Below are 26,318 nucleotides of genomic sequence, written 5' to 3'. Positions count from 1 at the left end.
CTCATGATGCAAGCAAAACCGCAGTAGCTCTCTGGTTGGTCGAGGAAATTCGCGCCAACTTATACACGTGCAGTAAAACGCATACGGGATTTCTCTTCTACCGTCTTCGCTAAATCGCTGCTCTTCACGCGGGCTATTGGCGCGTTCTTCTCCAGAACAGCCCATTAGCGTTGGCGACACCTGTAAACAGGAAGTCGTAGCGTCTCCAGAGCCCCATTCGAGGAAACGAAGCCCGCAATGCAAACCGAAGTCGAAGATCTTCGCAATCCGGACGCCGTTCGTCGCATCGACGAACTCGAACGCCAACTTCGCCATCAGAACGCGGAACTCGAGCGCAGTCGAACGCAACTACAACGATTAGGAGGAGGAAGCCATTCGGAAGGACGAGGTCCTCCCCGTCGAATGTTTCGACGTCGCGCCGGTCGCGTTGGCAACATGTTTCGTCAGTCGAGCATGATGGACGAAGACGATCTATGCGGTCAATTTCCTTAGAAATTTAATCTAATTAATTATTCATCAGGTGACCTATGCGGTCAGAATTTTCATCTAATTAATTATTTCTGTTTTAGATGACGACGCTTTGAGTCCGGACGGAGATTTGGGGTCGCTGTTCGTACTCCAAGTCGCTTCGGTCATTTGGCAGAATTTACCTGGGATTCCTTCGTCGGCGTCGACTTCCGATTTCGAGGCGATGGAGCCCGAGGATACACCCGTTCCGCTGTCGGTTCGACGTGTATCCGGTCGTCGATTTAGTTCGGAAGGAGTGCGGCATCGTGTGAACGGGACGCAACTGTGACATACGCGTGCCGGAGGAAGCAGGCCTATTGAAAAATCACGTAAAAATCACGTGGAAGCCGGACACAGGTAAACAGAAAAGAAGAAATCAAATTAAAAAGTCTGTAATACGGAAGTGCTTAGAAAGCTCTTGGGGGGGCCAGAGAGCGAGCCTTATATTTGAGATAGGTATTAGTAATGAAATGTAGAGGAAGATTCGACCTGTTAAGAGATTTATATTACCCTTGTTTCAGGCAAGTAGAGGCTCTCAAGACGTACACATTTATTAGAAATGCACATCTTAGAAAGCTCATGGGGGGGGGGGGGGGGGGGGGGGGGGGCATGAGAGCGAGTCTTATATTTAAGATAGGTATTAGTAATGGAATGTAAAGGAACAATCGAACTGTTAAGGTTTTTATAATACGCTAGTTTTAGGGCAAGTAGAATCACTCAAGACCTACACATAGGCCCTGAGAGCAAGCCTTATATTTGAGATAGGTATTAGGAACATTCGACCTGTTAATCGCTAGGTGTAGGGCTTTTTCTACGTAACGAAAAGTGGGCTGTATCGCAATCGATTATTCTACTTTCGAAAGTCGTTGTTGAAGCAAGTCGATGCAGTCACACTTAATAGTAATTGTAGCTAACGGTAAAGCCTTCGTATTGCGGAGATTATTCTAGAGATACGTGGGAAGCGATTTGAAGAAATTTTGCCTGTAAACTCTTCTCATAGATTAGCTGATGATTTAATTTTGGGGGACAGGGAATTGCTCGAGACTTCGTGTCTATGAAGAAGTCGCAAGGGAATGTCGCACATTTGAATATTATCCAAACAGTCACAGGATCTCGAATTATTTATTATTAATATGGGTAAGGTAGAGCGGAGGCGCGCTTGATTTGTTTATCTTGGAACGGTGCTTGCGTGCAGGGGGGCGTGAAATCGATAAACCGACAGCTGGAAAATTTGGCTAGTGTCCTCAGCTTTGAAAAGGTAGGAGTACGTACCATTGAACAGTGTTCGTTCTCCGCGTGCAGGAGGTATATATATTCCGTCAGGCGTTGTTCGTACTCTTCCTGCAGGCGGTTTATATATTTCGTCAGGCGGTGTTCGTACTCCGCCTGCAGGCGGTATATATATTTCGTCAGGCGGTGTTCGTTCTCCGCCTCCAGGCGGTATATATATTTCGTCAGTCGTTGTTCTTTTTCCGCCTGCAGGCGGTATATATATATTTCGTCAGGCGTTGTTCGTACTCCGTCTGCAGGCGGTATATATATTTTTTGTCTCGGTACCTGAGTACCGAGACATAGTTTTCGGGATGTAAAAAATTACTAACGGGCGTACCGGAAAAGTGGTGGGTAGTAGGCTCTCGCGACTGGGTCCCTCACGTGTCCGATACATTGTAGTTGTGCACCTGGGTATTTGTTAAGGTCCTTCTCTTTTCGTTTCGGAGAAATTTGGGTCTTTTCGTGAAACAGGATGTGACGTCACAGAAGTTTGGAATGCTGCGGTCAGAACGGATGGTGTCATGTTTTTCGGTACACCCGTTGTGACAATGCGCTTACCTTTCGGTTTTTTCAAGGTCGTGCCGATGTGCACTTACCGTTTGCGGCGTTCAGTTTGTTGTTCCGGAGCTTGGGCAAAGTGGTGAAAACTGACATAAGAAATATGTAAGGGATATGTGCCCGTGTCTGTCGGGCTTGGTTAGGTACTGATCGCTCTTCATCATTTAATTCTATACGGGCGAGATGGCGTTGTGTCCGTCGCTGCAGCAGTTGAAGCGACGCTAAGGAGCTCAGCATTGTGACTCGCTGAAATGAGCGATGTGAATGAGGTGCGTGCGGTATTTTGTCTAGACGTGGTAGGGAGGCGTGACGGTATCAATTTTGAGATCGATTACCACCACCATTTCTCGTGGGAGCGTGGTGAGTCGCCTAAACACTCACCATGGTACCAGTCAAAATAAGCGAAGCGCCTCTCCACCGTAGTCAAAATACCACGCGCCTCATTTGCCGCTCATTCAGAGTAAGCTAGTCACGCATGCTGTACTGCTTATCATAGCCTCTGCTGCTGCAGAAATGAACGCGCCGGCATCGCCCATGATAGAATTTTTGAGCAACCTGAAGTACCTAACCAACCAAGCCCTCGACAGACACAAAAATCTCTGCCATATACATTATTTCAGTTGCCGCCACTTCGCCCATGCCCTAGAAAGAACTCAATGCTGCACGATAAGCGCATAAGAACTGAAAGGTATAGTTCCAAACGTCTGTGACATTTTTGAAAAGAGAGAGACCGGCACTAACTATTACATTACAGGAGAAAAGAGTTGGCCAGTCCCTTGTAATTTTTCTGTAATTTATTACAGGAGAGAACAGTTGGCCAGTCCCTTGTAATTTCACTGTAATTTATTACACTAGAGAACAGTTGGCCAGCCCCTTGTAATTTCACTGTAAATTATTACAGGAGAGAACAGTTGGCCAGCCCCTTGTAATTTCACTGTAATTTATTACACTAGAGAACAGTTGGCCAGTCCTTTGTAATTTTTCTGTAATTTATTACAGGAGAGAACAGTTGGCCAGTTCTTTGTAATTTCCTGTAATTTATTACAGGAGAGAACAGTTGGCCAGTCCTTTGTAATTTTCCTGTAATTTAATACAGGAAAGAACAATTGGCCAGTCCGTTGTAGTTTGACTGTAATTTATTACACTAGAGAACAGTTGGCCAGTCCCTTGTAATTTTCCTGTAATTTATTACAGAAAAGAACAGTTGGCCAGTTCCTTGTAATTTCACTGTAATTTATTACAGGAGAGAACAGTTGGCATGTCCCTTGTAATTTTTCTGTAATTTATTACAGGAGAGAACAGTTGGCCAGTACCCTGTAATTTTTCTGTAATTTATTACAGGAGAGAACAGTTGGCCAGTCCCCTGTAATTTCACTGTAATTTATTACAGGAGAGAACAGTTGGCATGTCCCTTGTAATTTTTCTGTAATTTATTACAGGAAAGAACAATTGGCCAGTCCGTTGTAATTTGACTGTAATTTATTACAGGAAAGGACAGTTGGCCAGTCCCTTGTAATTTACCTGTAATTTATTACACTAGAGAACAGTCGGCCAGTCTCTTGTAATTTTCCTGTAATTTATTACAGGAAAGAACAGTTGGCCTCTCCCTTGTAATTTTTCTGTAATTTATTACACTAGAGAACAGTTGGCCAGTCCCTTGTAATTTACCTGTAATTTATTACACTAGAGAACAGTCGGCCAGTCTCTTGTAATTTTCCTCTAATTTATTACAGGAAAGAACAGTTGGCCAGTCCCTTGTAATTTTTCTGTAATTTATTACAGGAAAGAACAATTGGCCAGTCCGTTGTAATTTGACTGTAATTTATTACAGGAGAGAACAGTTGGCCAGTCCCTTGTAATTTTTCTGTAATTTATTACCGGATTTGAACAGTTGGCCAGTCCCTTGTAATTTTTCTGTAATTTATTACAGGAGAAAACAGTTGGCTAGTCCCATGTAATTTTTCTGTAATTTATTACAGGAGAGAACAGTTGGCCAGTCCCCTGTAATTTTTCTCTAATTTATTACAGGAGAGAACAGTTGGCCAGTCCCCTGTAATTTCACTGTAATTTATTACAGGAGAGAACAGTTGGCATGTCCCTTGTAATTTTTCTGTAATTTATTACAGGAAAGAACAATTGGCCAGTCCGTTGTAATTTGACTGTAATTTATTACAGGAATAAGCAGTTGGCCAGTCCCTTGTAATTTCACTGTAATTTATTACACTAGAGAACAGTTGGCCTGTCCCTTGTAATTTTTCTGTAATTTATTACAGGAGAGAACAGTTTGTCAGTCCCTTGTAATTTTTCTGTAATTTATTACACTAGAGAACAGTCGGCCAGTCTCTTGTAATTTTCCTGTAATTTATTACAGGAAAGAACAGTTGGCCTGTCCCTTGTAATTTTTCTGTAATTTATTACACTAGAGAACAGTTGGCCAGTCCCTTGTAATTTACCTGTAATTTATTACACTAGAGAACAGTCGGCCAGTCTCTTGTAATTTTCCTCTAATTTATTACAGGAAAGAACAGTTGGCCAGTCCCTTGTAATTTTTCTGTAATTTATTACAGGAAAGAACAATTGGCCAGTCCGTTGTAATTTGACTGTAATTTATTACAGGAGAGAACAGTTGGCCAGTTCCTTGTAATTTTTCTGTAATTTATTACCGGATTTGAACAGTTGGCCAGTCCCTTGTAATTTTTCTGTAATTTATTACAGGAGAAAACAGTTGGCTAGTCCCATGTAATTTTTCTGTAATTTATTACAGGAGAGAACAGTTGGCCAGTCCCCTGTAATTTTTCTGTAATTTATTACAGGAGAGAACAGTTGGCCAGTCCCCTGTAATTTCACTGTAATTTATTACAGGAGAGAACAGTTGGCATGTCCCTTGTAATTTTTCTGTAATTTATTACAGGAAAGAACAATTGGCCAGTCCGTTGTAATTTGACTGTAATTTATTACAGGAATAAGCAGTTTGCCAGTCCCTTGTAATTTCACTGTAATTTATTACACTAGAGAAAAGTTGGCCTGTCCCTTGTATTTTTTCTGTAATTTATTACAGGAGAGAACAGTTTGTCAGTCCCTTGTAATTTTTCTGTAATTTATTACAGGAGAGAACAGTTGGCCAGTCCCTTGTAATTTTTCTGTAATTTATTACAGGAGAGAACAGTTGGCCAGCCCCTTGTAATTTCACTGTAATTTATTACACTAGAGAACAGTTGGCCAGTCTCTTGTAATTTTCCTGTAATTTATTACAGGAAAGAACAGTTGGCCTGTCCCTTGTAATTTTTCTGTAATTTATTACACTAGAGAACAGTTGGCCAGTCCCTTGTAATTTACCTGTAATTTATTACACTAGAGAACAGTCGGCCAGTCTCTTGTAATTTTCCTCTAATTTATTACAGGAAAGAACAGTTGGCCAGTCCCTTGTAATTTTTCTGTAATTTATTACAGGAAAGAACAATTGGCCAGTCCGTTGTAATTTGACTGTAATTTATTACAGGATTTGAACAGTTGGCCAGTCCCTTGTAATTTTTGTGTAATTTATTACAGGAGAAAACAGTTGGCTAGTCCCATGTAATTTTTCTGTAATTTATTACAGGAGAGAACAGTTGGCCAGTCCCCTGTAATTTTTCTGTAATTTATTACAGGAGAGAACAGTTGGCCAGTCCCCTGTAATTTCACTGTAATTTATTACAGGAGAGAACAGTTGGCATGTCCCTTGTTTTTTTTCTGTAATTTATTACAGGATTTGAACAGTTGGCCAGTCCCTTGTAATTTTTCTGTAATTTATTACAGGAGAGAACAGTTGGCCAGTCCCTTGTAATTTCACTGTAATTTATTACAGGAGAGAACAGTTGGCATGTCGCTTGTAATTTTTCTGTAATTTATTACAGGATTTGAACAGTTGGCCAGTCCCTTGTAATTTTTCTGTAATTTATTACAGGAGAGAACAGTTGGCCAGTCCCTTGTAATTTTCCTGTAATTTATTACGCTAGGGAACAGTTGGCCAGTCTCTTGTAATTTTCCTGTAATTTATTACAGGAGAGAACAGTTGGCCAGTCCCTTGTAATTTTTTACCCTAGAGAACAGTTGGCCAGTCCCTTGTAATTTTTCTGTAATTTATTACAGGAAAGAAGAGTTGGCCAGTCCCTTGTGATTTTTCTGTAATTTATTACAGGAGAGAACAGTTGGCTAGTCCCATGTAATTTTCCTGTAATTTATTACAGGAGAGAACAGTTGGCCAGTCCCCTGTAATTTTTCTGTAATTTATTACAGGAGAGAACAGTTGGCCAGTCCCCTGTAATTTCACTGTAATTTATTACAGGAGAGAACAGTTGGCATGTCCCTTGTAATTTTTCTGTAATTTATTACAGGATTTGAACAGTTGGCCAGCCCCTTTTAATTTTTCTGTAATTTATTACAGGAGAGAACAGTTGGCCAGTTCCTTGTAATTTTTCTGTAATTTATTACACTAGAGAACAGTTGGCCAGTCTCTTGTAATTTTCCTGTAATTTATTACAGGAAAGAACAGTTGGCTAGTCCCTTGTAATTTCGCTGTAATTTATTACACTAGAGAACAGCTTGCCAGTCCTTTGTAATTTTTCTGTAATTTATTACAGGAGAGAACATTTGGCCAGTCCCTTGTAATTTTTCTGTAATTTATTACAGGAGAGAACAGTTGGCCAGTCCCTTGTAATTTCACTGTAATTTATTACACTAGAGAACAGTTGGCCAGTCCCTTGTAATTTACCTGTAATTTATTACACTAGAGAACAGTCGGCCAGTCTCTTGTAATTTTCCTGTAATTTATTACAGGAAAGAACAGTCGGCCAGTCTCTTGTAATTTTTCTGTAATTTATTACAGGAGAAAACAGTTGGCTAGTCCCATGTAATTTTTCTGTAATTTATTACAGGAGAGAACAGTTGGCCAGTCCCCTGTAATTTTTCTCTAATTTATTACAGGAGAGAACAGTTGGCCAGTCCCCTGTAATTTCACTGTAATTTATTACAGGAGAGAACAGTTGGCATGTCCCTTGTAATTTTTCTGTAATTTATTACAGGAGAGAACAGTTGGCCAGTCCGTTGTAATTTTTCTGTAATTTATTACAGGAGAGAACATTTGGCCAGTCCCTTGTAATTTCACTGTAATTTATTACAGGAGAGAACAGCTTGCTAGTCCTTTGTAATTTTTCTGTAATTTATTACAGGAGAGAACATTTGGCCAGTCCCTTGTAATTTTTCTGTAATTTATTACAGGAGAGAACAGTTGGCCAGTCCCTTGTAATTTCACCGTAATTTATTACAGGAGAGAACAGTTGGCATGTCGCTTGTAATTTTTCTGTAATTTATTACAGGATTTGAACAGTTGGCCAGTGCCTTGTAATTTTTCTGTAATTTATTACAGGAGAAAACAGTTGGCTAGTCCCATGTAATTTTTCTGTAATTTATTACAGGAGAGAACAGTTGGCCAGTCCCTTGTAATTTTCCTGTAATTTATTACAGGAAAGAACAGTTGGCCAGTCCCTTGTAATTTTTCTGTAATTTATTACACTAGAGAACAGTTGGCCAGTCTCTTGTAATTTTCCTGTAATTTATTACAGGAGAGAACAGTTGGCCAGTCCTTTGTAATTTTTCTGTAATTTATTACAGGAGAGAACAGTTTGCCAGTCCCTTGTAATTTTTCTGTAATTTATTACAGGAGAGAACAGTTGTTCAGTCCCTTGTAATTTCACTGTAATTTATTACAGGAGAGAACAGTTGGCCAGCCCCTTGTAATTTCACTGTAATTTATTACAGGAGAGAACAGTTGGCCAGTCCTTTGTAATTTTTCTGTAATTTTTTACAAGAGAGAACAGTTTGCCAGTCCCTTGTAATTTCACTGTAATTTATTACAGGAGAGAACAGTTGGCCAGCTCCTTGTAATTTCACTGTAATTTATTACAGGAGAGAACAGTTGGCATGTCCCTTGTAATTTTTCTGTAATTTATTACGCTAGGGAACAGTTGGCCAGTCTCTTGTAATTTTCCTGTAATTTATTACAGGAGAGAACAGTTGGCCAGTCCGTTGTAATTTTTTACACTAGAGAACAGTTGGCCAGTCTCTTGTAATTTTCCTGTAATGTATTACAGGAAAGAACAGTTGGCCAGTCCCTTGTAATTTTTCTGTAATTTATAACAGGAAAGAACAATTGGCCAGTCCGTTTTAATTTGACTGTAATTTATTACAGGAAAGAGCAGTTTGCCAGTCCCTTGTAATTTCACTGTAATTTATTACACTATAGAACAGTTGGCCAGTCCCTTGTAATTTTTCTGTAATTTATTACAGGAGAGAACAGTTTGCCAGTCCCTTGTAATTTTTCTGTAATTTATTACAGGAGAGAACAGTTGGCCAGTCCCTTGTAATTTTTCTGTATTTTATTACAGGAGAGAACAGTTGGCCAGCCCCTTGTAATTTCACTGTAATTTATTACACTAGAGAACAGTTGGCCAGTCGCTTTTAATTTTCTTGTAATTTATTACACTAGAGAACAGTTGGCCAGTCTCTTGTAATTTTCCTGTAATTTATTACAGGAAAGAACAATTGGCCAATCCGTTGTAGTTTGACTGTAATTTATTACAGGAAAGAACAGTTGGCCAGTCCCTTGTAATTTTTCTGTAATTTATTACACTAGAGAACAGTTGGCCAGTCCCTTGTAATTATTCTGTATGATTGAGGAAGAGAATAATATTTGATCATCGATGATAGTATTCATCATCATCACCATCAAGTACCCTTCTCTTTTTTCCTTCACGTTGCAGTCTGCTTTATATTTTACTGTTACACCTGCAATTTCATGCAAGACAAACCGAGACATTTTTCCAAACTAAAACTTGTTAAAATTGTCTTAGACGATTTTTAAAATTGTTCTGGGACAATTTTAAAATTGTCCAAGACAATTTGAAATTGTGCGAGAAAATTTTAGCGGTCTGTCAAAAGTCTAATTTTTATGCGCCAGTGGCGTTCCTTGCGCCTGAACCGCAAGCGTCGCTCGCGCGCAACGAAAGGGAGACACTTGTCTCTCAAAAGTGGGCGTTCCCGCCAACGCTGCAGAGTACTTTTTATGCGCGAGTGGCGTTCCTTGCGCCTGAACCGCAAGCGCCGCTCGCGCGCAACGAATTGAAGACACTTGTCACAGTTAAGTTGTTGAGTTGAGACTGTTAACAATACAAATGCGGTATCTAGTCAAGGTATTCAACTACGAAAGCCTCGCTCCTTTTCTTCTCTAAACTTACTAATTGAAAAATTCACTCGCAATTGATGGTATGCGTTGCCACGCCCCGCAAAAAAATGAACGCGATCAAAACGAAAATTCACACCCAACAAAACAAAAAAATTGAGACCACGCATCAATCATTTTTTGCCGATCGCAGATCAGTAATTGCTGAGCAAAAAGATTTAAGTTGCGTCGTGAATTATGACACAAATACCGGTATACCACAAGACAGGGATCTGTCGAGAAATTCAGTGTGGGAAGGACTGGAAGGATAGGATAGACATAATTCGCAATTTTAAAATCTTGCTTTGGACGATTCCTTGGACCATTTTAAAAATTGTCTTAGACCGTTTTTAAAATTGTCTTGGACGATTTTTAATATTGTCTTGGACAATTTTTAAATTGTCTTAGACGATTTTTAAAATTGCCCTGAGACAATTTTTAAAAATGTCCTTGGACAATTTTTAAAATTGCCCTGTGATTCCCCCGTGATCACAGATACCCCGTGATCACAGATGTCCTTTTGATCACAGATACCCTGTGATCACAGATACCCTTGTCACAAATACCCTTGTCACAGATATTGAAGCGAGCGATCGGGCTCCACAGCTTTGGGGCGAGAGAACGGGCTCCACAGTTTTTGGGCGAGAGAACGGGCTTCACAGTTTTGGGGCGAGAGAACGGGCTCCACGGTTTTTGGGCGAGAGAACGGGCTCCACAGTTTTGGGGCGAGAGAACGGGCTCCACAGTTTTTGGGCGAGAGAACGGGCTCCGCAGTTTTGGGGCGAGAGAACGGGCTCCACGGTTTTGAGGCGAGAGAACGGGCAACACATTTTTTAGGCGAGAGAACGGGCAATACAGTTTTGAGGCGAGAGAACTACACAGTTTTGAGGCGATAGAACGGTCTTCTCAATTTTGTGGCGAGAGAACGGGCTCCACAGTTTTGATGCGCGAGAAAATTGTCTTGGAACGATTTTAGAATTGTCTTGACACAATTTTTAGAATTGTCCTTCAATTTTAGAATTGTCTAGGGACAAGTTTTAAAATTGTCCTGGAAAATTTTAGAATTGTCTAGGAACAATTTTTCAAACTGTTTTAGGACAAATTTTAAAATTGTCTTGGACCATTTTTAAATTTGCTTTAGACTATGTATCCAGCTGTAATTATTGCAAGCTACGGGCTTTCACGACGTTTTAGTAGTATGGGTCGGCGATAGGGGAGTGAGGGTCGGGGCCGACCCATGCCGACTCATGTCGGCAGAACCCTGAGGTTGGTATGTCAATTAAAGCGATATTTTTTGTGTAGAGGAACGGCTAGGGAGCACAGCACCGTGCAGAAACTATTGGATAGTGCTCGTCGTGAGCATCTCGGGTTTTGGAATAATGAGCGTTATTGCATTATGTCTTCTTTGCGCTCTCTGCTCGGCGAAGAAAAAGTAGGTGGTGTAGTAACCTCATCGTGTCAGCCTCTTATTAATAATAGGGTAGCCGAGCTTCGACGGACGATAGAAAACAATCTTGCATACGACGCAATTTCATTGCGCTGCAACCCGTCGTATGTTCCAAGTCGGATACCCTGCAATGACTAAAATTTCAAGTTTGCTGAGATGATATAGCAGAACACCTCAGACTGTACATACCTCCGCGTTGCAGGGCCGCGGCCCTCTTTAATTAATCACCCATGCGGTCCTAGCAAATGAATGAAACCGGTTTTTTTTGATTGACGTTTTGCGTAGGTGCTTTCTTTTCTTTTGCCGAATTAACAACTCTCAACGCCTACATTCGTTTTTCGCAGCCCCAAAAGTACTTGGTTTTTGGGCAGCCAACGGGGGCCAACTTTCTTGTTTGTGGTGGCTACTACAGCAACTTTCTGACAGGCTTGCGGGTCAGCTTGAAGTTCCAGGCGAAGGAAGAAATAAGTCATCACTTCGTTACTCCCAACGTGACCGTCCAGTACTCGTTTAAGTGCACGCCTGAAATGCCACCCAACAATGGCTACGCATCTGTTCGTTCAGCAGTCTGCACGTATGAACTTGCGTCTGCGGGAGTGGAAAATGAAGGCGAATACACTTGCAAGGTTGAGAGTTCCAACAGCTCTCTGCAGCCAAAAGAGGCTAAGGTAGCAGTTCGACTTTACGCAAAGGTTTGTTGTTGAGACGTCGCAGCGAGAATGATTTGTTTTTCTTAGCAATTTTCGAGTCAAGCAGCACGTATTTAGGATCAGTTGACATGCTAGGAAATCCCTTTGGTCTACTAAATGACGTTGCATCAGGAGTTGACAATTTGACTCGTGGCAACGTCATTGGCTTCGCAAAAAATGTGACTCGTGTGGTTTTGGATTCGGCTTCTAAAGTATACCCGCCGTATAATCAAAACGACGCCTTTCTTTTATCTTTTGGTTTTTTAGATAACTAGTACCGTCTCGAGTGCATTCGATGTTGCATCTATGGACGACGAGTACAGCGCAGAAAGAGCGCAAATTAATGATACTGCTAGAACGAGCGGCGAGCATCTTGTCGCTGGAATACAAGGTCTTGGACACGGCATATTTGGAGGCTTAACAAGCGTCATCACGCAAACAACTGAAGGAGCTGTAAAGAAAGGAGTTTCGGTCAGATATTTTATACAACCACTTGAGCATTTCTGCACCCGTTCGTTTTAGGGAGTCTGATGAAGGGCGTCGTGGGGACTGTGGCAAAACCCGTGGGCGGTGTTTTGGACTTAGCTGCAAGCACGGCTGCCGCTGTGAGTGTCGGCACGACGAGTAGTAAGGCAGAAAAACCGGCGTCGATTCGACGGCCACGCTATTGCATTGGCTTGGGCGGTGTATTGCCTCCCTACTCGCCAACGATGGCTAAAGGATGGGAAATTCTTCTTCAGCTGAACGGAACGATTCAAGCGAACAGTAGGAGAAGACAGTGAGGCTCTTTAGCGTCGTTTCTACGCACGTTTGTCTTGCAGATTAGTTGCGTACGAGGGACTGAGTTTTGGAATGGAGAAGATGTGCATCATAGTGTCATCCGAGGAGCTATTCGTTTTCGGAAAGCGAACGGATCACCTCATCGTTCGCGCCAAAGTTTCGGACGTCAATCGATGCGAAGCGGAAGAGACGACAGGTACGGAATCGGTCTCGCGATGGGCAAAGTCGAACTTTTCTCGCAGAAGGAAACAAAACCAAGGCATATATTCAACTGACGGTACTAGACGAAGTAAAGGGCTGGCGAAGGAAACAGATTCGTTGCGAATCGCTCAAGATAGCAAAGGTACCGAGCCGCTTTCTCCTTTCCAACGTGACGCTCCGAATGTCCGCAGGTCACCCAGCACATCAACTACGCACGAACGCTTCACAGACACTCTCAACTAACCGTAAGAATTTCGCCGGAGCAATTCAAGGAACGAAAGCATTGGTGTTTATACGCGTATGTATAATAAGAAAACTTAAAATTGTCGACGATGCGCCTATACCAGGACAGGAAGATAAAAAATCGCTAGCGAGTCTCGCGAAAAGATTCCTATAGTGCAACGTCAATTCTCGATACTGAACGGCGTTCATCTCGAGCAGAGCGTCGGTCATGCACCAAGTGAGAGCGTCGTACAGGCGCGTTCGTAGTGTCGAATCAGCAGGGCAGTATTCATGTGTATTCTCCGCTCTAAACGTTCTCCGTAGTACGTCCAGGCAGACCACATACAGAAGAGTCGTCGTCGAAGCGAACGAGCACGTGCCTCTCGTTCGATTGCACGCGCCGTGGCAATCGTTTCTGTCCATCACAATCAACTCGCAGTCGGAATCGTCTTGACAAGGCCGTTGCGAGTAGAAATCGTCGACGGCCGATCGGGAGAAGAACGAATTGGCGTCGAGCAAACGCACGCGACCGGCGCCGTCGCGTCCGAAATTCCCGTCGTGCATATCGCACAAGTAAAACCGATCCGTCGTCGACAGCGCGGCGAGCCGATCGGCGAGATTCAGAACGCCGAGCCCGTAGTCGATCCGCTCCTTCTAGTCGACGGGAACGAGTCGAAATTGAACGTATTGTCGAAACATCTTCAAGACTTGAGCAAACGTCGCCCAGGACTGAATGACGAATGATTGCCAATTCAGCACGAGGAAGAAATGTTTGAGTTCGTCCATCAGAGCCGAAATCTCGCCCACGATCTCCTTTCCCGAAATCTCGACGACGTCGAGAGAATAAATCTCGCCGCAGTGACCGCGCAGCGGCACGGACAATTTCTCGTCGGCAAGAAGAACGACGACGAGAAATTCGTACTGATACGCCGCCAGTCGATAGGCGGTCGTCGCTTCGGCGACGCTCAGTCGTCCGTCGCCGTTTTCGTCGACGATGGCCAATAATTTTGACGTCAGAATATCGGTGACGTCACTGTCGAATTTTGCGCCTATTACCGTTCGGAGATGACGAATTGCGACGTCCGTCGCATTGTTGGAGTCGATCGTTTCGAAGTTTTCGGGGACGGTGTGCTGAGCTTCTATGTCTTCGTCTTCGACGATCGACTCCTGGATGACGTACTGGTGTTTCAGCACGATGTCACTACTGTACCGTTGACGCGAGCGCGATAGACTTGTTTTTCTGGACGCGCCGTGAGGCAGTATAGATCGGCCGAACGGGTGCACAGGGTCTCGCACAGAGGACCTGCCGCTTTACCTCGTCGATACCGCTCGCACGAATTCATCTCATGTGCTAAAACCGCGTTTACCTCCTCTTCAATTATTTTTTCCAAGCGGCAGACAGTGGATATGGCAAAATAGTACGCGAAGACGAGGAAGATAATCACCAGAGACAGGCCAGTCCAGCAACGTCGGAAGCCGTCCATACGGGGAAAACACTCGTGTGTTCACACGTACGGGATTTGAACGCAAAAAGGACAACATGAGCTGGTTGGAAACGTCCCTGAAACGCTACGTAGCGGCCAACGCTGCCCAAGCCAAGCCTCGCAACGTCGCCGAAGAGCGCGAACACTTCTCTGCCGAATACGCGGCCCTAAAAGCACACATGCTAAAAGCGAGCCGTTCCGCGCCGTCGTCGTCGACGCTAATACCCCGCTTCTACTTCAAACCGCCTCGCGACGACCAAATTCTCCACCAGAAACTTCGCGAAGAGGCGCGCGCCGCCTTTCTCCAACGAAAAAGCGCCCCAACTGCTCGACAACGAAGAATTAACTCCAAGCCCTCTGGACCGTTCTCGAGGAGCACAGCGGCGGAACGAGAGAACTCGACGACGAAAAAAATGACAGATTATTTTATGCGAGCCGCGGCGACGGCGACGCCCAAGGCGCGTCGTCACTTCACGTCGATCACATTCGCGAAATTACTCGAAAAGGACACAATCAAATTTTTCAACTACGTCATGCGAAAGGTGTGGGCTTCACCAAACCCGCATCGGTCTCAGTCTCTACGACGTCGCCGGTCTCGGCTACCTGCGCGAGTCGGACTTGGAGAATTACATATTCGAGCTCATACCCAGCTCGACTGTCTCGAAAAGTCGTTCTATTCGTTCTACGTCTGCACGGCCGTGCGCAAGTCTTCTTCTTTCTCGATCCGCTTCGGACAGGTCGCGTGAAAATCGTCGACATGCTCGCCTCGAGTTTTCTCGACGATCTGCTCGAACTGCGCGAGGAGGAGCTCGCCAAGGAGGCGGAGGACGCGAATTGGTTCTCGGCGCCGTCGGCGTTGCGCGTCTACGGCCAGTATCTCAACTTGGATACGGATCGCAACGGAATGCTGCGTAAAGCCGAATTGGCGAAATACGGATCCGGCACGTTGACGTCGGCGTTCGTCGAACGCGTCTTTCAGGAGTGTCTCACCTACGAGGGCGAGATGGACTATAAGACGTATTTGGACTTCGTTTTGGCGATGGAGAATAAGAAGGAGCCGCGGGCCGTTCAGTATTTCTTTCGTCTGCTCGACGTTCGTGCGATGGGAAGTTTGAATGTGTGTACGATTTGCACTTCTTCTTTCGATCCATGCAGGAGATGATGCAGCGTAACGGGCAGGAGGTGATCGGCTTTCAGGACGTCAAGGACGAGATATTCGACATGGTGAAGCCGGCCGATCCGTTGAGAATCACGCTGCAGGATTTGATTTCGAGTGGCCAGGGCGGAACGGTCGTCAGTATTCTGATCGATTTGAACGGATTTTGGACGTACGAGAACCGAGAAGTCACTCGCTGAAAATGCGGCGGCCGGAGGAGACCAGCAGCAGCAACAGCAGCAATAGCCACAGGAGCCCGTGAACATCTAGACATCGACCACATGTGCATCTCTACTAGAACTTTTAGTGTCGCTTTTAGAAGAAGCCAAGGTACGTTTCAAAGCTAATAGTAATTGGGCTGGGTCAGGCGGATTAAATCATGCTCAACTACTTAGATGCCATCTTTGTGATAAGCAACAGAAGGGGGGGAACAAAGACGTCCAGCTACTTACGGATTTCTTAAGGTAAGTTAATCAATTAGCTCTGCTGTGAGCCACAGGAGTGCAAGTGACGTGCAACGTAGAGGGGGGGCCCCATTGCAGCATATACCTCCTTAGCATATAAACCATCTAATATGAAAACCTTCGCATCGCTTCTCTCAGTCTGACGATGAACAAATACGACTACCAGCTCGCCCGTGCCGCCATTTCCGGCGTCGACGCGATCGTCAGAATGCGAGACGGCTACAAAAAGCTGTCCGGTCGACGATCGTTTTGCACCGAGCTCGACTGTACTGTACGTCATCGTCGACTGGCTGCTCGCCGTTAAGGATTTCTTGCTGGAGAAGTTGAGCGAGAGCACGAGGGACGACGTCGACGTTGATGAAGTTGACTATCAGGCTGCGACGAAAGAAGATCGCCCAATGCTGACTGTCGTCGAAGAGCCCAAGAAACCGTTGGATACGAACGGACTTCGTTGTCTTTCAGAATGCGAATGAGAGAGATTGCAACGCTATTATACTGAAGGTAAGATATGAGAGCCTAACGAAAACGGCGAGTGTTCTTTCTGAAGTGGACGCTGGTAATGACGTCAAACGTTTTGGAAACTACGAAGGACTCTGTCGGACATCGAATTTTTTCGTGCTGCTTAGGAAATGAAGACGATACTGCACTCTCTATCATTGATCCGGCTGAACTCGCCATCAGTCTCGAGCCAGGCAAGCAGGCGAAGCAAGGGAGCGACGAATTATTACCTGATTTAGAGGTACCGTTTTAATTAATTAATTAAGGCACCTTTGGCCCCGAATTATAGGCATAGTTTGTCTCTCTCCCTCCCTCCTCCCCCCACAATAGCCGATTCTATACGTCGTAGGTAGAGAACGATTGGTCTACGAGAGTACTCTCCTAACCTTAACCGATATAACGGGTGTCTCGCGTCTCTCCGATTTTTCTACCAACCCCTCGTTCGTGTTTCTTCAGTGAAACGACGAGGAAAGAGATCTGCTCAGTGAAAGCGGCGGCCATATTGCCGTGCGTTTGAGAGCGATATTCTCTCGCTCGTCGTTCAGTTCGCGAATGCGAGCATATAGTGAAGTCAAAGGCTCGCCGAGAGTCTGAGAAACGCTAAAGATTGCTCGCAAACGTTCGCTCAGTTCGTTCGAGAGCCGGCAGACATCTTGCTTGACTTTTGCTGACCAAGCACAACGTCACTGTACCTTCGCTTTTCGCGTCCAAATAGCAACCGACCGATTCTAGAACGATATAGAATTCTCTCCGTAACCGATTTCGTGCTTTTGCTTGTAGTTAGGAGTCTTAGGACGCGTTTCGTAGCGTAGTGCGTATCCTCTTACATCAGACAATGATGTCATACAGTGATGTCATTTTCTGTTAGCTCCTCCTCCGTTCACCGTTTTCTCGCGTATAGAAACCGAATCGCGGCGTCATTTTGCTCGAAACGGTTGCAGAATCAAATTTTCAGTCGATTCGCATCGGTTTCCGAGTCGAAACGACGAGCGTTTTCGTGCTGTCAAGTTGCGGTACAAACGAGGCTCCGCCCTCTCGAGTATAAATAGCCAGTTCGTACATCAACAATCAGAGTTCTCAGAGCTAGGATAGAAGGGAGCAGGTAACTCTCCCCAAGGTGTGACCATTATGCCTGGTGGCTGGTCAATTTCCTCACTTGACAAGGGCTTGGTCGCAAAGCCTTCCTAGTAATGACGAGAGCGAGGCATTCTGATATCTCCTCCATAGCACCGTCTTCCGTGAGGTTTGATACTGGGTGTCGTTTTTTTTCTTTTTAAAAAAGGTTCTATTAGTCGAAAGAACGCGTTTTTTGACCTTCTAGGGGTCAAACAACGCGTTTTTGACCTTGTAGCAGCCACGTGGCGAAAGGGGGCCTCACTTCTTTCTACACCTCATAGCGTTTCTCTCCATCGCGTCTAGCGTTAAAAGCCAACTGGAAGGACGCGGAATCTTTTCCAATGACATTGTGTCGGCAGACGAAGAAGAAAACGACGACGTTGACAGTGAAAATCTCATAGAATTGACCAAATACATGTGACAGTGCTCTATGTATTGATCTCAAGCTGAAGAGACTCGAGCAGCTTGGCTATACTCTGCGCGTCTCTGCCGAGAAGCGTTGATTCGAACGAAAGAAGATTTCAATGCCTCCGCCGATTGGCTTGTCGACAACGCTTACGACGACGAACAAGCCAAATTGGTTGACGTCGTCGATGACGAAAAATCGGAGTCGGAAAAACGATTCAAAATCGAGGCGGCTAGCGTTGAAGTTGGGCGTAGAAATATGGCTCAGAATGTCGTGTCGCGGTCTAAAAAGTTTCGTTTCTAGATTCGTTGCGGGTCTCTACTGTTCACCCTCATCGACGACTGCGACGAGAGCGACACTCCTCTTATAGAAATAGCAATGAAAAAAAGCGCATTTCCACTACAGACTCCTAAATCGCGGAAGCGGCAAGTTTTCCGTGACGATGCTAGGGAACTACTACAGCAAAAACGTGGGCGCATGGGAGCCATTTCTCGAACCCTGGAGGTACGTACCTGATAGCGAAATGTCTTGGTTCTATTGCATGGTGACTTCTTTAGCTGCTTTACAAACTGGAGCGTCATTATCTGTGTATTGTACATATTTCAAACAGATAAGCAAATCGAGATCGTTTGCGACGTCATCACTCTCGTTTAGCCAAACGTTTTTCGTGCGATGGAACCACCCTTGTGCGGTAAAAGCAAATTTATCGATTCAATTCTAAAGAAAGCTCAAAATTCCAACCGAGACGACGCCTATTGGGCGGCGCACTGTCTGAAAATTGGAACAATGAAAATCCGGGCCGGGATTTTCTCCTTGGCGTGTACAACGCCGTTGACAACATGGGAAAGACTCTGCAATCTATATATGTATATATAAAGGAAGTTTCTGGCGAAGAACGTAATTGATTGTTTCTCCTTTGGCTGGAGACGAGAGCGAGTAACTACCATTGACACGACTTTCCTTTGTTGTCCGTCTCCAGCAATGACTTCATGTCGAATCCTTAGTTCAAATTTATGCATGGAGGTGTTACGCGAACGTGATCACTCGCGTGCGCCGAGAGACAGAGAGTCTCCAAACTTCGACAAATCGAGACTCTCTCTGGCGAACTTGATTAAGCTGAAGCGCTGAAGCGAACAAGATGAACCTAAGGCGTCTTCAAAGACCGAACTTTTCTGATTACTTTTGCTTTCATCGCAAACTTCTCCCATAAGACTCGAGCAGGTAAATCGTTCTGTTCTAAGCTACGTTATTGGTTAAGTGTTGTCCTCTGACAGACAAACAGAATGGCGACGCGTTGAAGTCCCTGATTGAGATGAAAATACACGGTGGCAGGTTTGGAATAAATGACGTTCAAATGACCGACGCAGGAAAGTACACTTGCAAATTGGCAGGAGGTATCTGTGGACAGGAGAAGCGTTTTTGCAGGCAAAAATGAAACAATAACGGTTGAGCGTGGGAAGCCGTTAGAGATTGACTCAGCATTTTTCTTGACTCCGTCCTGAAGGGCTCCTAGCTGTTTTGCCTATGAGAATGGACTGAGGAGCCAAAACCGAAGAAAGAAATGCCTCAAAGCGACGGACCTCATTGAAAAACTGTACAATAACATCTCAGTTCTAAACGAAGTGAGATTCTTGGGGAAGTCAGTGGTTACGTAATTCTCTAAATTTAGAAAGTGGACGTTATTATGAGAAAAGCTAGATGTGGTGAGGAAAAGATATACCCGCATCAAATTGACCAAGGCCAAGAAAGGAGCTCAGGAAGTGACAAGATAAATCAGAGTCTTCTCATAGTCAAGAAAATACTGCGTAAAAAGATTCTGCAAAACATCATCGGTTCCAATAACTCTCGGGTGATGACGTCAAATTGTTTGACGTGAATCACCCTACAAATTGGGCTTTGAATCCTCTAAAGATCGTGCCGAACAAGATTGCGGAGGCCTCCCCCCGGCGGGCAGATTCTCGCAAATGCCGGTGATCTGACGATGACGACCGTGCTCATCGGATTGTTTTTGTTATCGTTGACGTGCACGATTCCTTCGATGGTGTCGGGGGACGTGCATTCGGTTCCATTGAAGGTGATGTACCATTTTCCGCAGCACAACGACCCCGGGTCACTTTGAGCGCCTAACGAGAAATCAATGCAGTCTTGCGTCGCGATCGTTTTCGACAGCTAATTGCATCGTCATAACAAACAACGTCATCAGGTACGGTACCATAAAAGATCCTTGGGCATATAGGAAAGGTAGAAGGTAGAGGACCTCAGCGCCAGTCCGTATAGACAAGTAGAGAGGGCTCTCAGCGCCAGTCAATACGTAGTTTACTATGGTAAAAACGATTAAAATTACCGACAATGTAAAATTAGGTAAACGAGGTAAAATTACTACGAAGTAAAATAATGGAAAGTGTAGGTCTTGAGTGCCTATGCATGTGTACGGGTCAAGACCTACACTTTTATAAAAAATGTACAGCAATTTTTGAAAAGTAGAGGCATACACGACCCTGTAAAACTAGTGTCAGGACGAGTAGAGGCACTTAAGACCTACAGTACTCAAATATATGCATAGCTATTATTGCATATTCCAAAGGGGGCGCCCACTTTTGATAGGCAAGTGTCTGTAATTGCGCGCCAATGGCGCTTCCGGTTCAGGCGCATGGAACGCCACTCGCACATAGTAATGGCGCAACAGTCTCCCACTTTTGATAGGCATGGCTGTTGCTTCAAAACTGTAAATTTGCGCCCGTTATTTTGCTTCAAAACTGTAAATTTGCTTGTCATTTTCAAAACCGTTTTTCCCGTTATTTTGCTTCAAAAGTGTAAATTTGCTTGTCGTTTTGCTTCAAAACCGTTTTGCCCGTTATTTTGCTTCAAAACTGTGTGCAAGTGTCTTCCTCGTTGCGTGCGAGCGGCGCTTGCAGTTCGGGCGCAAAGAACGTCACTCGCGCATAAAGAGTAAGTGTCTCCCTCGTTGCGCGCGAGCGGCGCTTGCGGTTCGGGCGCAAGGAACGTCACTCGCGCATAAAGAGTAGCGGTGGGAACGCCTACTTTTTGGGTGCAAGTGTCTCCCTCGTTGCGCGCGAGCGGCGCTTGCTGTTCAGGCGCATGGAACGCCGCTCGCGCATAAAGAGTAGCTGCGGGAACATAAGAGGCAAAACAATTTTGAAGCAAAATAACAAGCAAATTTACCGTTTTGAATCAAAATAACAAGCAAATTTACAGTTTTGAAGCGTAACGGGCGATTTTACAGTTTTGAAGCAAAATAACGAGCAAAACAGTTTTGAAGCAAATAACGGGCAAAAGCCACTCGCGGATAAAATGTGCTGGTAACGCCCACTTTTGTGAGCAAGTGTCTTCAATTCAATTCGTTTCGCGCTTTCCAAAGCGAATTTTAGAAATCTCTCTCTAATGCGAATTTTAAAATTTGGTCTCTAATGCGAATTTTAAATCGCTTCACGTCACCGGTACAACTTTATTCATTATAGTTTTTTTTTTTTGAGGCGGTTCCGTATCGTCTACGTCGAGCGTTTCGGAACGACGGATCGTCCCTTCGTTTTCGCCATCACCAAGTACGCGGAACCGGACTGGGATCTCGCGTCGAGCTCGAAGCGCCGAAGGTGCGATACGTTCATACGCAGCGCTTTCTCAAGGGAACGATTGCCTTTTGTGAGCACTTCGTTCAAATGATGGATGCGTATCAGCGCATGAAAGCCGACGCCGGTAATAATCTCGACTACCATGCAGGGTCCCACTCGTTCACCTAGGAACGCTCTCGACATCAAGATCGATCGACCGGAGATCGCCTTTCCTCGCAGTTCTTCGTCGACCGACGTCATCGTCTTGGAATTGGGACACTTGAAAGCGACACGAATCGATTTCTTTTCGCCGACGACGAATCGACGTTGAATTCGAAAGCGACGAAGCGAGGTGGGTCGACTTCGACGGCCGAGCCTACGACGTGCGGATATGCGATGACGGAAAAAGTACCGCTGACGTCAACTGACGCCGCCAAAGAGCATCGATCGTGGATGAAAGGACGATTTAGGGGTCCGTGTCTCTTGGACTTCATCGACTTGTCGCTGTCAGACCTAAACGTTTTCACGGCTCGGAAAATGAGCGAGAGTCAAGGTCGGCCGGTTTGAGAGACGAGGCGGGCGCGTATTGGCTGACAAGTGCCAACTAAATTTAAAGATAGAACGAAATCTTCGCAAGGATCTAAGCAAGAACAGTACGAAAGTCGTAGTCAAGAAATGAGAAATTCTACATGTAGTTGTTTTTTTTATGGTATAGCACCAGAGTTTCTTATTGACGGACAGCTATCCACTGTGCACTCTCTTGTCGACAAGTGGCAGTACGATCTCATGAAGGATATGGTTTATCACAATATTGGCGAACCCATGTCCGAATTCAAACGGCCAGAGGGTAAAGTTGTCGATCCTGTTTTGCAGGTAAGATGACCCCCATGCAATATCTGTTATTCTTTTTGAGCTTCGATCTATTTAGCCGAGCTTTGACGGCAGTTGGGTTGTCGTCGATTTGACGAAGACTCTAGTGAATGTCAGTGTCGAGCTCGTCGTCACGCACGAGCTCGCCCTTCTCGGAACGGAATCCGCTCGCGTCTCTCTGGCTGAATTGAACCTCGAACGATCCCAATTGCACGTCAAAACCCATTCCAATCAATCCAAAACTGTCAATTTGTCTCAATGGCGCTCACTGCAAACGACGTACGTCAAGTCGGATCCGTCGAGACGGCGTCTACGGCGAACGTGTTCACGGAAATTCTCAGTCTCAACGATCCGACGGGTTCGAGCTCGACTCCCCAGTTGGAAATATCGTTCTCGATGTCGGAGAAGCGCGACAAGGCGACGATCGTTTTGCAGCGAGCTCGACTGTACGTCATCGTCGACTGGCTGCTCGCCGTTAGCTTGCTGGAGAAGTTGAGCGAGAGCACGAGGGACGATCGACGTCGACGTTGATGAAGTTGACTATCAGGCTGCGGCGAAAGAAGATCGTCCAGTAGTGACTTTCGTCGAAAAGCCCAAGAAATCGTTGGATATTAGCATGAGTGTCACTCGAACAGACTTCGTTGTCGTTCAGAATGCGAATGAGAGAGATTGCAACGCTATGATACTGAAGGTAAGATATCTGTTTGAGAGCCTAACTAAAACAGCGAGTTTTCTTTCAGAAGTGGACGTTGGTAATGACGTCAAACGTTTTGGAAACGACGAAGCGAGGCTTGTCGATGACTCTGTCGGAAATCGAATTGTTTTCGTGCTGCTTAGGAAATGATATTGCACGAATCATTACCGGATTTAGAGGTACAGTTCAAACGTTTTAATTAATTAATTAATTAAAGCACCTTTGGCCCCGAGCATAGATTTTCTCTGTCCCTCCCCCCTCCCCCCACAATAGCCGATTCTATACGTCGTAGGTAGAGAACGATTGGTCTACGAGAGTACTCTCCTAACCTTACCCGATATAAAGGGTGTCTCGCGTCTCTCCGATTTTTCTACCAACCCCCTCGTTCGTGTTTCTGCAGTGAAACGACGAGCAAAGAGATCTGCTCAGTGAAAGCGGCGGCCATATTGCCGTGCGTTTGAGAGCGATTCTCTTTCAGATCGCGAATGCGAGCATATACTGTAGTCAAAGGCTCGCCGAAAGTCAGAGAAACGCTAAAGATTGCTCGCCAACGTTCGCTCAGTTTGTTCGAGAGCCGGCAGACATCTTGCTTGACTTTTGCTGACCAAGCACAACGTCACTGCACGTTTACGTTCGCTTTTCGCGTCCATATAGCAACCGACCGATTCTAGAACGAAATAGAATTCTCTCCGTAACCGATTTCGTGCTTTTGCTTGTAGTTAGGAGTCTTAGGACGAGTTTCGTAGCGTAGTGCGTATCCTCTTACATCAGACAATGATGTCATACAATGATGTCATTTTCTGTTAGCTCCTCCTTCGTTCACCGTTTTCTCGCGTATAGAAACCGAATCGCGGCGTCATTTTGCTCGAAGCGGTAGCAGAATCAAATTTTCAGTCGATTCGCATCGGTTTCCGAGTCGAAACGACGAGCGTTTTCGTGCTGTCAAGTTGCGGTACAAACGAGGCTCCGCCCTCTCGAGTATAAATAGCCAGCTCGTACATCAACAATCAGAGTTCTCAGAGCTAGGATAGAAGGGAGCAGGTAACTCTCCCCAAGGTGTGACCATTATGCCTGGTGGCTGGTCAATTTCCTCACTTGACAAGGGCTTGGTCGCAAAGCCTTCCTAGTAATGACGAGAGCGAGGCATTCTGATATCTCCTCCATAGCACCGTCTTCCGTGAGGTTTGATACTGGGTGTCGTTTTTTTCTTTTTCAAAAAGATTCTATTAGTCGAAAGAACGCGTCTTTTGACCTTCTAGGGGTCAAACAACGCGTTTTTGACCTTGTAGCAGCCACGTGGCGAAAGGGGGCCTCACTTCTCTCTACACCTCATAGCGTTTGTATCTGTGTACGTAGCACAGCTTCATTTTCTCTTTGCTAGATTTTCTTTCAAAGGGATGTCAATATTCGCTTGTGCTACCGCGATCTTGAGCTCTTTCTCTCCATCGCGTCTAGCTTTAAAAGCCAACTGGAAGGACGCGGAATCTTTTCCAATGACATCTCGTCGGAAGACGAAGAAGAAAACGACGACGTTGACGGTGAAAATTTTATAGAATTGAGCAAATACATCTATCTGACAGTGCTCTGTGTATAGATCTCAAGCTGAAGAGGCTCAAGCAGCTTGGCTACTCTCCGCGTCTAGAAGCGTTGATTCGAACGAAAGGAGATTTCAGTGCCTCCGCCGATTGGCTTGTCGACAACGTAAAAAGTATGACTGGCTCGTTGGGGTGCTTGTCTTTCCGTTTTTTATTTTTGGATTCAGGTGCTCTCTAAGGCTCGGAGCTAGTCAGACGGACAGCCGTTGTGGTAAAGCCTACACAACGAGTTTAAACTCAAGACTCAAAAATTGGAAACGAATTAAATGTTCTTACCTGTGTGTAGGAGTCGAGGATTTTTTCTTACGACGAGCGAGGGAGGATTTGTTCAGGCTCACGCTTCACAGGGTTATGGTAGACCCGATGCGTAAGTCTCTATTCTCCTATTCTCCTTATTCGATTTCGTCGTACTCCGCGTGCAGCCGGTATATATATTCCCTCATGCGGTGTTCGTTCTCCGCCTACAGGCGGTATATATATTTCGTCAGGAGGTGTTCGTACTCCGCCTGCAGGCAGTATATATATTCCGTCAGGCGGTGTTCGTACTCCTCCAGCAGGCGGTGTATATATTCCGTCAGGCGGTGTACGTACTCTTCCGGCAGGCGGTATATATATTCCCTCAGGCGTTGTTCGTTCTCCGTCTGCAGGCGGTATATATATTTCGTCAGGCGTTGTTCGTTCTCCGCCTGCAGGCGGTGTACATATTCCGTCAGGCGTTGTTCGTACTCGGCCTGCAGGCGGTATATATATTCCGTCAGGCGTTGTTCGTACTCCGCCTGCAAGCGGTATATATATTCCGTCAGGCGGTGTTCGTACTCCTCCAGCAGGCGGTGTATATATTCCGTCAGGCGGTGTTCGTACTTCTCCGGCAGGCGGTATAAATATTTCGTTAGGCGTTGTTCTTACTCCTACGGTAGGCGGTATGCATATTCCGTCAGTCGTTGTTCGTACCCTTCCCGAACGCGGTATATACACCGTCAGGCGATGTTCGTACTTTTCCTGCAGGCGGTATATATATATATACGTACTCTTCCGACAGGCGGTATTTATATTTCGTCAGGCGTTGTTCGTTCTCCGCCTGCAGGCGGTGTATATATTCCATCAGGCGTTGTACGTACTCTTCCGGCAGGCGGTATATATATTCCGTCAGGTGATGTTCGTACTCCGCCGGCAGGCGGTATATATATTTCGTCAGGCATTGTTCGTATTTCGCCTGCAGGCTGTATATATATTCCGTCAGGCGGTGTTCGTACTCCGCCTGCAGGCGGTACATATATACCGTCAGGCGTTGTTCGTTCTCCGCCTGCAGGCTGTATATATGTTCCGCCAGGCGTTGTTCGTACTCCGCCGGCAGGCGGTATATATATTCCGTCAGGCGTTGTTCGTACTCCGCGTGCAGGCGGTATATATACATTCCGTCAGGCGTTGTTCGTTTTCCTCCTGCAGGCGGTATGTATATTTCGTTAGGCGGTGTTCGTACTCTGCCGGCAGGCGGTATATATGTATTTCGTTAGGCGGTGTACGTACTTCTCCGG

General features: G+C 45.2%; 2 protein-coding genes, 1 long non-coding RNA gene and 1 pseudogene across 3 annotated transcripts; 2 read left to right on the top strand and 2 right to left on the bottom strand.

Moving 5' to 3' along the window:
* Window positions 1-1,414: 1,414 nt before the first annotated feature.
* LOC136196470 (uncharacterized) lies at window positions 1,415-2,663 on the bottom strand. Its single transcript, XR_010672212.1, has 3 exons — window positions 2,485-2,663; window positions 2,338-2,426; window positions 1,415-2,277 (listed from the first exon to the last, which is right to left on the bottom strand). It is a non-coding gene; the product is annotated as an uncharacterized lncRNA (long non-coding RNA).
* An 8,166-nt stretch (window positions 2,664-10,829) lies between these two features.
* On the top strand, window positions 10,830-13,361 carry LOC136199480 (intermembrane lipid transfer protein VPS13D-like). The gene is made up of 10 exons (XM_065989675.1): window positions 10,830-10,858; window positions 10,895-11,024; window positions 11,384-11,648; window positions 11,708-11,940; window positions 11,996-12,200; window positions 12,239-12,506; window positions 12,550-12,704; window positions 12,751-12,851; window positions 12,901-13,007; window positions 13,057-13,361. Exons 1-10 carry the CDS (start codon window positions 10,830-10,832, stop codon window positions 13,067-13,069), a joined length of 1,506 nt encoding a protein of 501 aa, XP_065845747.1. The 3' UTR covers window positions 13,070-13,361.
* A 224-nt stretch (window positions 13,362-13,585) lies between these two features.
* LOC136199479 (divergent protein kinase domain 1B-like) lies at window positions 13,586-14,274 on the bottom strand. The gene is made up of 2 exons (XM_065989674.1): window positions 14,142-14,274; window positions 13,586-14,082 (listed from the first exon to the last, which is right to left on the bottom strand). Exons 1-2 carry the CDS (start codon window positions 14,272-14,274, stop codon window positions 13,586-13,588), a joined length of 630 nt encoding a protein of 209 aa, XP_065845746.1.
* LOC136196407 (serine/threonine-protein phosphatase 2A regulatory subunit B'' subunit gamma pseudogene) overlaps window positions 13,989-26,318 on the top strand; it is a 37,802-nt pseudogene continuing 25,472 nt past the window's right edge.

The sequence above is a fragment of the Oscarella lobularis genome, chromosome 1, assembly GCF_947507565.1.
Source record: "Oscarella lobularis chromosome 1, ooOscLobu1.1, whole genome shotgun sequence".
NCBI classification, from domain to species: domain Eukaryota; kingdom Metazoa; phylum Porifera; class Homoscleromorpha; order Homosclerophorida; family Oscarellidae; genus Oscarella; species Oscarella lobularis.
The sequence above is the reverse complement of the archived record's forward strand: the minus strand, read 5'-3'. Positions and strand labels throughout refer to the sequence as shown.

Coding starts and splice junctions, on each gene's coding strand:
- LOC136199480 (XM_065989675.1), top strand. CDS start 10,830: ATGCCGACTCATGTCGGCAGAACCCTGAG. Junction 10,859..10,894: donor CATGTCGGCAGAACCCTGAG/GTTGGTATGTCA, acceptor TTTTTTGTGTAG/AGGAACGGCTAGGGAGCACA. Junction 12,507..12,549: donor GCGAACAGTAGGAGAAGACA/GTGAGGCTCTTT, acceptor TTTGTCTTGCAG/ATTAGTTGCGTACGAGGGAC.
- LOC136199479 (XM_065989674.1), bottom strand. CDS start 14,274: ATGAATTCGTGCGAGCGGTATCGACGAGGTAAAGCGGCAGGTCCTCTG. Junction 14,083..14,141: donor CTATCGCGCTCGCGTCAACG/GTACAGTAGTGA, acceptor CGATCGTCGAAG/ACGAAGACATAGAAGCTCAG.